This window comes from Alosa alosa, chromosome 9 (genome assembly GCF_017589495.1).
Source record: "Alosa alosa isolate M-15738 ecotype Scorff River chromosome 9, AALO_Geno_1.1, whole genome shotgun sequence".
NCBI lineage: Eukaryota > Metazoa > Chordata > Actinopteri > Clupeiformes > Clupeidae > Alosa > Alosa alosa.
In genome coordinates this window covers 24,283,605-24,295,936 of record NC_063197.1, presented here as the reverse complement: position 1 = coordinate 24,295,936, position 12,332 = coordinate 24,283,605, and the positions used below count along the sequence as shown (strand labels likewise).

General features: G+C 47.7%; 1 protein-coding gene across 1 annotated transcript in view; it reads right to left on the bottom strand.

Moving 5' to 3' along the window:
* Nucleotides 1-12,332, bottom strand: part of insrb (insulin receptor b) — an 83,840-nt gene that overhangs the window by 15,411 nt on the left and 56,097 nt on the right. Inside the window, 7 exon segments of the mRNA XM_048252487.1 lie at nt 1,629-1,827; nt 2,795-2,962; nt 5,004-5,245; nt 5,749-5,875; nt 6,287-6,495; nt 6,692-6,836; nt 7,092-7,231. Coding sequence (XP_048108444.1) covers nt 1,629-1,827; nt 2,795-2,962; nt 5,004-5,245; nt 5,749-5,875; nt 6,287-6,495; nt 6,692-6,836; nt 7,092-7,231 — 1,230 coding nt within the window.

Here is a 12,332-nt window from a genome sequence, read left to right as displayed (position 1 = left end):
TGGGCGTGACTGTCTCGGGTGGTCAGTGTTGACATCAGAGTGGATAGAGTGCTTGGAAAATGCTAAGACACTAGGGGCATTGTCTCAGGATGTGCTTACAGCTCTTACTCAAGATTAAGCCATGCAACCGCCAGTGCCAAGGTTCTGTGTGTGTGTGTGTCTGTGTTCGTTTATCCTTGTGTGAGCGTGTGTGTGTGTGTGTGTGTGTGTAGATGCCTGTGGGTGTGTCCACAGGTGTGCTTTGTTTTGGCGTTTTGGCCCGCCTGTGTGTGTGTGTGTGTGTGTGTGTGTGTGTGTGTGTGTGTGTGTGTGTGTGGTGTGTAGATGCCTGTGGGTGTGTCCACAGGTGTACTTTGTTTTGGCGTTTTGGCATGCGTGTGTGTGTATGTGTATTTGTAGGTGTGTCAAAGGTTCTGCTTTACCACACCTGGAAGGAGCAGAGAGCGCTTCAAAAAGGAAACAAATGAAGTCATTAAATGAGTACACTGAGAGTTTTTCAGAAGCTGAATTTTCCAATGCTTTTCACTTCCACTTTTTTGTGGACCTGATACACTGGAGAGGTCAATTTAACCAGTGAGTTGATGGTGAAACCTCATCTTGTTATCTGTTGCATATGGAGTTCTGATGGCCTCAAAGGTCGGCTCCACGTTCTTGATGTACACTTTAATTTAATCTATTTGAAATGCTGTCTGAGCTCGTTAGCCACAGAGTCTAATTAAGGCAATAATTGACCCTTCCAGAAGTCCCGCCCTCCTTAGTTACTGTTGCTAGGACTGTCAAGCTTTCGCACACTGCACGTCTATTACATAGGGGGAGAACCGGGACTTTTTAATGAAATGTCATTTACAAAGACATCGTACCACACTGAAAGTTAATATTCTGTCATTAGCAACCTACATCTGTCCTCTGTCAAATACAGTTGCTTTTTCAGCTCTGAACAAAACCATTAATGAGTCGAATGTGCGTGTTTCATTAGTTTCTCCTGGCCAGTAGGCTACGAATGAAACAGGCACAGGGGACAAAAGGAACATACAGTTTAAGCTATGTACTTCCCACAACTTCAATATTTGACAATATATCATGATTGGTATTTCAAATAGGTGTTATTTTAGATAGATTGCTGACGGGCTACACGTCTTCTGCTGTCATCGTGAAGCGTGTATCTTGCGGTTTTGGAAATATCATGCAATATGCCATTTTTTATAGTTAGAACAATACGTGTTCCAAATTATATCATGTTTCTATAGTGCAACATGTTATTTCACTGTGTCTTTACATGGGTTAGGGCACCACACATCCAAATAAGTGCCCTTAATGACCCACAGGACGTCAGTCTCCATAGGTTAACATGGCAAAACTCGAAAGCTTGCCAGGCCTCCCGTACACAAACACGTACACACACACACGTACACACACACACGTGCACACACACGTACACACACACACACACACACACACCATAAACTTGATAAACAGAGACAAAAGAGACAAAAGAGGAGCATCACGAGCACCCTCACATCTCATGCACCTGCTGACCAATAGCTGACCAATCCACCCAAGTAGCTATGAGGGAGTACCACAGCTGAGGCATGCCTAGAGCCTCACTGGTGTCCGGCTGCCTGCCGTACCTGATCTCGAACACCACGTTGTGGAGGTAGTTCTCGAAGGTCTTGCGGTACTCGGACTCCTCGGCCTCCTTCTTGAGCTGTGCGTCCGTCTTGGGGCAGGCGCAGCAGTGGCCCGGCTGGCCCTGCTCCTCCGTCTGGTTCGTCTGCGGCTTGTCGCCGTTTTCGTTCTGCGCCGCCTTGCGCGACGGCACCTTCATGCCTGGTGGATGGACAGAAACGGAGGGAATGAGAGAAGCAGAGAGCAAGAAGGAAGGAAGGAAAGAAAGAAAGAAAGAAAGAGACACAGAGAAAGTGAGAGGGAAGACAAAAAAGGGAAAGAGCTCAATTGAAAGGGTGAGAGAATAAAAAATAAGGAAGAAGGGAATGACAGAGAGAAAGCAAGAGAGAAAGAGAGAAAGAGAGAAAGAGAGCACATTTGAAGGTGGCTGTTGATTTTAGGGTTAGGTAGAGCTTTGGAAAGAGAGTTGCAGCACTCTAATGTCGCCGCCCTGTGATCAACAGTTCCAAAAAACCTGTGCTGAATGGCTGTATCACTAGAGGGTGGTATGTATTTCCAGATGCCTGAGGGCATAATCTAGCAACTCATTGGCTACTGACCAAGGGATTGCCAGTTTTCAGTTCCAAAACTGTCTCCATAACCCAGAAACTGGCATGGAAAAGCACTGCCATCTTTTTCCACGGTCTCTTATAGGAGTCACCACTCTGTTTTCTCTAGCGTTCTGGGGTTAGGGTTTAATAGGGTTGATGGATGGATAAATGGGGCATGGGGCAGCCGTGGCCTACTGGTTAGCACTTCGGACTTGTAACTGGAGGGTTGCCGGTTCGAACCCTGACCAGTAGGAACGGCTGAAGTGTCATTGAGCAAGGCACCTAACCCCTCACTGCTCCCAGAGTGCCGCTGTTGTAGCAGGCAGCTCACTGCGTCAGGATTAGTGTTTGCTTCACCTCACTGTGTGTTCACTGTATGCTGAGTGTGTTTCACTAATTCACGGATTGGGATAAATGCAGAGACCAAATTTCCCTCACGGGATCAAAAGAGTATATATACTTATACTTAAAGACATGTCGCCTGGTGTACTAGTGTGTGTGTGTGTGTGTGTGTGTGTGTGTGTGTGTGTGTGTGTGTGTATGTAGCCATTGCTGTGTGAGGGGAGTCTGGTCCTCACCTTTGAGACAGTAGTCCAGCCTGTAGAGCTCCTTATCCTCCTGCTGCTTCTGGCAGAACACCAGGTAGTGGGTGATGTTCCCGTTGGGCTCGGTGGGCGGCTTCCACTTCAAGATGATCTGAGACGACGAGTTGGAGGAGGAGATGGGGTCCAGAGGCACCGATGGACCTGCAGGATAAAAAACAAACAAACAAACACACAAACAAATAAACAAATAGTGGGGCATTTGTTGGTAAAGAGGAAAGCAAGATGTCTGTGGCAGGTCTTGGAGTTCATCTATAAGTGTCCCAAAATGCAAAGGTCAACTGCTGAGGTCAAGAGTGTCCCTTAAATAAATAAATGGGGGTGATGGCTGAAAATTCCAGACAACACGGACACGATTGTGCTTCTCTCTGAGCCAGGGGTCTCGTCAGGAAGAATGATTATTTTCCCAACATTAATCAGCCCTGTGTGACGGATGGCTTCTATGGAGAGCTCATCTCTGCTCCAAACCTGCAGCTGTCTCTCGAGGACAGCTGCAGTGTGTCCACCTGGGCTGCTTCTTTGAAGGCGGCACAATGACTGACAAAAAAATTGTTGCCTCGAGCACCCTGCCTCTGTTTCTCAGAAACATGCGTGATGAAGAGGCTCCTCATTTATAGGCATAGCCTCTCAAAGCTGGGGGAAATCATTTAAAGAGCAACTTGACTGGGGAAAAGCGCTGGTTCATTTGAAGGTGAAGGAAGAGCTTTGTTGGAGGAATCATTAGACCTCACTTTCTTAAATCTGCTACTGTGTGTGTGTGTGTGTGTGTGTGTGTGTGTGTGTGTGTGTGTGGGAAGCAAGATGATGGCAAATGTTTAAGTGGCTCTGCTTAGACTGGCACAAGGATCAACCTGCTAGGACACAAACTTGTACTCAGCACAATCAAATGGGAGAGTGTGGGGAGGTGGAACCCTACCCTATATAAGGGTGGAAGCACCTTAGGGCAGGGATGGGCTCTCAGGTAGCTTTATATTACACCATGTCCTAATAGGATCCGGGCGAGCGACTGTCTTGTATGTCTGATATACACTGAATCCATTAAATATGCCCTTCTATTGCGTTATATTTCTCATTCAAAATAGCAGAGCAAGGGCGAGCAACAGACAGACAGAAAATAGAAACGGGACGTCCGACAAGAGTTCTCTCAAAACATTGCGATGAATCACGCTGCTCGCGTTGATGCAGTCAGGACACTCCAATTGACAACAATGTAATTAAACGGATTTTATCGCTGATGCTTGCCCGCATCACATCCTGTTAGGACATGGTGTTAGATGTGTCAGTCTGACAACAGTCTGCACTGAACTCCACTTAAGCTGATAGCTTCTCACGAGACCTCATCCCATCTCAACACCAGCCACCATGCCTGGAGGATATTGTCATAATCTCCTGTTTGATTCGATAACCTGTGCTGCCTCTGAGCTATCAAATGGCTCCTACATGCCTGGGATGACTGATATACACAGAATATGTATGCACCTCATTTCTAATTTCAAACCTGCTGCCTTCTGGCATCGTCTTGACTTTGATTAAGTGGTTTCTGGTTTGCCGAACTAATCGATATCAGTACAGAGGCGTAAGCTGTGCACATTGACTCGCACATGGGGGACGCTGGGCACATTAGAATAAGTGGCATGCCATGTACACAGCAACCTGGCAATCTTTTGTAATCGGTCGGATGCAATAAATCAAATGTGTCAGCAAAACAGGAGTAATGCATTCTAAGAAGGGGGCTGTTAGGAGACGTGACTGGTGCTAAACGACTGAGTGACTGAGCTTAACATGTGCCTACATGCCAGCACCTGCTTGCTTTCCTTACAATGAGAGCAGCCAGAGTAGACCTACAAAAATAAAATGAACTGAAGCCATATTAAACATAAATCCTTTGATATACACCAGGGTTGTGCACAATTCGAATTTCAATTCTGCTTCCTGTTTGCTACCTCAATTGAAATGCAAGTGAAATTCAAGAATTGAATTGGAATTTAAGAGTCAGTTTCAATTCAATTCTGGAATTTTGCACAAGCCTGATATACACATAGGTACTGCTGGTATTTACAAATGTATGTATGCACAAAAACACTCATTTATACAAACATATAAATATATACATATAAACAAACATATACAAACATATAAATATATACATAACACACACGTATATGTATGTGGAGGGGGAACTCACGGGTGGCGTTGGTGGTTACGTAGATTATGGCACTCTTGGCACCGCGCACCTCCAGGTCGTCAGAGGCGGACAGCTGCGTCTTGACCATGATGGCGTACTGCGTCCAGGGCTTGAGCGGGTAGAGGAGGTGGCCGGCCTCGGCGGGGGACGAGGAGCGCTGCGGGGGCTCGACGTCTGCGATCACCCAACTGTTGGAGCCGCACGCGTCCTGCCCGTCAAACTCCGTCACATTCTGATATGGCCTGTGTAGGAGAGAGAGAGGGTGGGGGTGGGTGTGGAGGATAAAAGAGAGAAGCTGAGAGTGAGAAGTGAGATGGAGGAATGGAGATTTCACACATTTCTTCACAGATCAGATGTGTATACAAGGACTCAATTGCACCAAATTGAGACAAAAATGGGAAGGAACAGAGGGATAGAGGGTGGAGGACGGAGGGAAGGAACAGAGGGATAGAGGGTGGAGGACGGAGGGAAGGAATAACAACTACAGCACAGAGTGTGGCAGCAGGGGAAGAGAGAGAGGACAAATCAGCTGGATATTTATTAACATTAGAATACTAACATTAGAATACTGACATTAGAATACTAACATTAGAATACTGACATTAGAATACTAACATTAGAATACTAACATTAGAATACTAACATTAGAATACTGTGCACACCAGTGTAGGACTCGTCTGAGGAAACTATAGAACACTAGCCATGCAACCCATCCATCAGCACAAGGCAGAGCTGGCAGACTTACGCCTCCTTGTACAGGACCATGAACCCCAGCAGGTCCCTGAAGTCCGTGGGCCAGAAGGCCTGCCACTTGATCATGATCTTGTCGTGGTGGGCGCGGACCTGGGTGAAGTTGAGAACCTCGTTCTGACCTGTGAGGTGAGAACAGCAGAGAGATGACTCATGGGATGCCGCTGACGTTGTGGGCAGAGAGAGAGAGAGAGAGAGAGAGAGAGAAAGAGAGAGAGAGAGAGAGAGAGAGTGGACAGCACTGCACGCAATTGGATAACACTACGATCAATGTTTTCAACGTTGCAGCGCTGTCGTCATCAGTTTAGCTCGCCTCTGGCCCGCCTATATCAGATACGATTTGATTGGTTCCACGGGATGCAAGGGGGAAAAGTAACGTGCATCATTGCTCATTGCCAGAGTGTCTCGCAGAGACAATTCCATTATGCTCTTGCAAGAACTCTGGATTTACAGGGTATGGCCCACGGTGGAATTATAGAGAACTTGAAGCTCCTGCAACTGAGCTGAGGTGGTTTGTTGGCTAATGTACTCACATGAAGCCTGGTCGCCATTGGTGCGCGGGGCTATCTGGTTCTTGCTATACTTGGTGCCCGTCACCTCCTCCATCTTGCGGATCTCGGCTATGCACAGCTTGGAGTTGTAGTGGAAAAACATGGAGCCTTGCAGAATGGTCAGATTGTGATTGGACCAGTCCCACAACTGCCGCAGGTTCTGGTTGTCCAAGGCGTAGAAGGAGAAGGAGCTGGGGAGCAGAGCAGAAGTATTCAGAACCCCCAACACACACACAAACAAACACACACACAGAGAAAGAGAGAGAAAGAAGATGTCTGTTCTGTTGTGTTTTTAATAGATTCAATAAAACACTGCAGGGGGAGCTGGAGAGGTGATTCTCAAAGAGGTACAAGAGACACTGTTTTGGGAGATGGTCTCCTGCTTACCCGGACTCTTTAGCCTCCCCACGGATCAGGCGCAGCTTCCGGAGGAAGGACAGCGAGATGAGGGCATAGGCACGACGCACTGTCAGGAAGCCATTGATCTCCTCCAGCTGACCGAGACTGGCCTCCAGCTCAGCTGCAATGTTGGCTGAGGGACAGCAACGAACACACACACACACACACACACACACACACACAGATCAGAACATGTCTACATAGTCCTGTGATTGAACCATGTTGGTCTGGCATGAATTACAACAGCTTTATTTTGTGGGGTAAGTCAATTTCATGAAAGTCTGCTCAAGCTGTGTGTGTGTGTGTGTGTGTGTGTGTGTGTGTGTGTGTGTGTGTGTGTGTGTGTGTGTGTGTGTGGGCAAGCGTGGGACACATAAAAGGGCCTTACTGCCACCGCGGATCTTGATGGTCAGGCTGCCGTTGAGCACGGTGCAGCCGCGGAGCTCCTGAGCGGCCATGACCGAGTCCACGATCTTGTCTCCAACACACAGCTTGGGGCACAGTCCGGAACAGGGCGTACAGGTCAGCCTACAAAGGTCAAAGGTTAAAACAGAACAGCTTAGTGGAGCTCATCAGAATGAGAATACTTTACAGGAATGCACACACACACACAAACACACACAATGCATTAGAGGAACGCACTGATATATAATATACCTACAATCCCACACAGAGATTCCACTGCAAAATAAAAATCTTGAATGTATTTTAAGAGCCTATTTCAAGAATCTTCTAGACGCGTCTGTTTCTCTGTACAAAGGGTTGCAGGATATCAAAGCCAGAGAGAAGGCTCGTCCAGCATGGCTCAGTGCTACTGAGCCAAGGACAAGCATTAGGTCTCAACTGCACCCATAATAACAATCCGTTCTGGGAAGCCGTCACACTCTGTAAGACACACCTGAGATCACCAAGACCTCGCTGCCTTCACTTCACGCGAAGGGGACGGGATCAGGTGTGTGAAGATGGCCGACGTCTTTCATTTCAGTCTAAGAGTTCGCATGAGGCATTCTTCCCCCATGACAAGCCTGTAGGCTGGGCACCCAGGTAGCGCTCGTCAAAGCCAGATTACGAGTGCAGCGCAAAACTAGGTTTGTGAAGGGCAATCATTAACATTTATACTGTGTTTTTTTTTTTTTTTTATCCTTTTCTCCGACATGATGAAAACAAAATGCCAGCAATATTTGCCGTATTATGCCGGTCTTTCTCAGAAGAGTGGAATGGTGAGTAGGCCAAGTCAGGCACGTCTTCAGTAGATGGAATGCTGCCAGTGAAATTCTTGAAAAGGGCTTGAAATGCTCAACCTCCAGTGCCTCACAGTGGGGACGGGGGGGACGGGGGGGGGACAAACGAAAGAAAAAGAAAGAGAGAAATGTGTCCACATCCATTTGACACACTGCTCTCTAATCCAGAGCTGATGTTAGGGCAACCCAGAGAGGCGGGTGTTCATCCCCACAAGCTCTTACATATTAAACATCCACTGAGCTCAGCTGGGATAGCTACAGCCAAAAACACTAATTAAAAAATCTATCCAACGATAAAGCATTGTTATTTGAGTCACGTGAATGTTAACTTTTAATATTCTTCATAGTCATCGAAGTTAACAGAAATGATGATTAACACAGCCATAATTTACACACAAAACACAATGTGTCAGCTGAGAGCAATGTTTTTGTCAAACACAGATTCATCCAGCTCCTCTGTTCCAGGCGGTTCTCCGGTGAGACAGACTTAAGCACTGCACATCAGACTGTGGGAGAACATCAGCGTAACGAGTGACTAACCGCAGTTTGAGGGATTTGTATAATTCTCTAAATTAATTTGATAACTCATTAAACAAAAGCCGCCTCTTAGGCGAATTAAGCAGCAAGACGGCGGAGTTACGCAACCTCCACTGTATCGCATAAAACTCAGCTCAGCTCACACAAGGCAACTGATTGATTTTTTTCCTCCCCTCCCTCTCACACTTTCTCTCTCCTTCCATCTTCCAACTATAAATTAATTTCAAACACCGGAACCGGGTAAGCGCGGAGCGACGCAAAAACAACGGCTTGCAGGTCCCACCGCCGCTGTTGGAGCGCACTCTCCTCCAAGGATGCGCGACGGCTGACGCGTCAACACCGAGGGCGGCAGTGTGCGGTTAAGGAGCGACAGCAGCCACGACTTTTGCACACCTCCTTGGGACGGGTGTGTCCCGGAGAAGGACCACAGGGTCACCAATGGCAAAGAAAGTATGAAGCTCCCGCACACTGTCTTCATTTGCAATTGTACTGTTTTTTTTGTTTTTTTTTTGCAATAAAAAAAACAGTACATCTCACTGTAGGAGAGCTAAGGAGAGATGGAGGCAGGGAAGGAGGAAGAGGGCGGGTGTAGGGTGGAGCAGAGAGGAGCTACGTCCACAGGGAAACACATGAGGAAGTGCTCCTCTCTGCCCTGCATCCTAGAACTGGGGCAGGATGTGGCTACACCTTTCAGGAATTCATTCAGCGACAACAACAACAAAATAATAAGGAAAACAAAAAGGTTGCGGAACTACCTTTTAACTATTCTTTGACTATATTGCCCTTCTATGCTTTTATTTGTTATTATTGTTTGGTTTTGTTTATGTAAAGCACATTGAATGACCTCTGTGTATGAAATGCGCTATATAAATAAACTTGACTTGACTTGACATACAGACCCAAGGGAGAGGGACCTTCCTGCTCATTCACAAGATTGAATAAGTGAGCTTGAGAGAAAAACGGAGAGAGAGAGAGAGAGAGAGACAGACAGAGGGAGGGTGAGGAAGAGAGAGGGGGGATTGAGGAAAAAACATAATCCCGCTCTTTAATTCTCTTTCCAGTCTTGGTATCCTTGGCTGCATGTATCTGTTTAAACCATAAGCTAGACGGGCCCCTGTTTGTCTGTGTTCTGGGCCAGATGTTTGCTGTGCTTGTCTGCATGTGTGTTTGCCCGAGCGTGCTTGCATGTGGTGTGTGTGTGCGTGTGTGTGTGCGTGTACAGTATGTATGTATATGTGTGTGTGTGTGTGTGTGTGTGTGTGTGTGTGTGTATGTTTGTATATGTGTGTATATATGTGTGTGTGTGTGTGTGTGTGTGTGTGTGTGTGTGTGTGTGTGTGTGTGTGTATGTTTGTGTGGGTGTATGTGTGTATATGTGTGTGTGTGTGTGTGCGTGTATGTGTGCCTCATCCATGTGGGATCTGCTGGTTTTTAACCCCTCTACCCTCTCCATCTCCTGCATGTTATGAAACACGACTGATTTTCCTGGCCGACGACTGCTCATGTGGACAACAAATGAGGGGAAGACTGAGTGCGTTTCTGTGTGTGTGTGTGTGTGTGTGTGTGTGTGTGTGTGTGTGTGTGTGTGTGTGATGTTTGGGGTGGGGCACTGCGTGGGTGTGTGTGTGAGTGTGAATGTGTGTGTGTGGGGGGGGGGTCTCTTTGCCTGTGTGTGTGTGTATGATGGACCAGGCCTCATTACCACATGACTGCTTTCTCTAGGCCAGTCAGAGGTGACTCTCGGAGAAAAATAAGCAAATTACGTCAAAATTCTGAGAATTTTGGTGGAAAAAAAAAAGAGAAAACGATTTGCAGAAATCCAATTGGACTCCAAAAACCACCCCCTTAACAAAAGCCCAAGACAAAAGCCGAAAAAAAAACCCCACTCCCGACAGCCACCTTTTTAAAAGGAGCGCAGACCCCACAGTGGGGGCAGACAAAGGCTGCTATTGTTCCCGTGGGACTGGCCCTGAGCGACAAGGACTCCCGTTTGCTGTGCTAATCTTCTGTTTATGAGCGCGTTAATAATATCCACACATGAAGCTCCGAATGACGGCCAGCGTGCGCACAACAAAACAGGGGGGGAAAATGTTTCTGGACAATTGCGTGCACAGCCACTCAAACACCAACATCACGTGTACACACACACACACACACACACACACACACACACGTCGTCGCCCACACGCTACAAGACTGCACATAACATTACGCACACACACACACACGCACGCACGCACGCACGCACACCTCACCCCACGCATGCAGCACTCATGTCACGCAATGCAAACGCTGTCTGGTTTTCCTGAGGAATTCACCTCTCCCGTCTCTTCTCTGAGTCACCCGTGCCTGCTTACGTTTGGGCGCAGGGGCTGCCAAATTACAACATCACTCGGCTGGATTACTCCGCCGTCCAACTTATCAAGTTCTTACTGGCCAACATCAGTCACGGTAATCTGCTGTTTTGGCCGGGGCTGAGGCGGCCGGGCCGGAAAGACCGTTGACGGGCCAAAAGGAAGACTTTGCCCGAATTGTTGGGGACACAACGTTTTCAAGCGAAAACACTGGCTTTAAAGCTGGAGCCCCAAACAGACGAACATCAACGATGTCCCGTACGCTAATGACGCAACAGGGACAACCGTCTTGAAGGGTCAGGCTCTGTGTGTCTGTGTGTGTGTGTGTGTGTGTGTGTGTGTGTCTGATGGACTGATGGTGGTGTAAGTTCGGCTTCGTGGCTCGCTATAGGAACAGCCCCACAAGGGGCCACAAGCACGAACACGCTCTGCTCGTCCTGAGTGCTGGCTGTGTGGAGCAGGGCAGGGCAGGCCAGAGAAGGGCCGAGGGCTACGGCTCATGCCACCAGTCCGCCACCAGTCCGTCTGCTGCGCAGGATTGGCAGCGTCCGCTCCGCTCTGTACTCATGTGAAGCAGTATAAGTAAGTATATATTCTCTGGAAGTTTAAGTATAAGTATATATACTCTTTTGATCCCGTGAGGGAAATTTGGTCTCTGCATTTATCCCAATCTGTGAATTAGTGAAACACACTCAGCACACAGTGAGCACACAGTGAGGTGAAGCACACACTAATCCCGGCGCAGTGAGCTGCCTGCAACAGCAGCGGCGCTCGGGGAGCAGTGAGGGGTTAGGTGCCTTGCTCAAAGGCACTTCAGCCGTGCCTACTGGTCGAGGTTCGAACCGGCAACCCTCCGGTCACAAGTCCGAAGCGCTAACCAGTAGCCCACGGCTGCCCTCTGGAGGAGCAGTGATGATGCAGTCATGGCTGCCGTGGGCAGCACCGCTTCTGGGCCTTAGTCCTGATGAGCCTGGGTGATGTGGAGCTGGAGCCCATCTCAAAACCTTGTGCTGTTAAACAGAAGTTATACTTTGTGCGTCCGCGAGTGCGCGAGGGTCTGGAGGGTCCAGATTTTTGTGACCATGCAGTCTTAGACATACTGTACATGAGTGCATAGAAAAGGTAACTTCAACATATAACAAAATAAGCAGACTTCAAACAACTAAATAGCGACGACTAACGACTATGTGGTGGCAACTGTCTGTCCTGATCCGCGTACGCATCCACAAGTGACTATAGTCTCGCCCTTAGCTCCTTCACATTAGAACCCGATAGGGTTTCTTATCTGAAGCGTTGGCAGTGATTTAACCTCATTCTACTGGGTAGTTGTAGTCTAACTGGGGTGGGGTGAAATTGTTGAGCGATTGTGGTTTCCGAAGGTAACAAAGCCTGCTGCTGTGTAAAAGGTCCATTTTCATACGAGACCATTATTCTCTGTATTGTGGATAGCACAGAGTATGAAACTAAAGTCATCACTACACAAGAGGGTAAGCAACT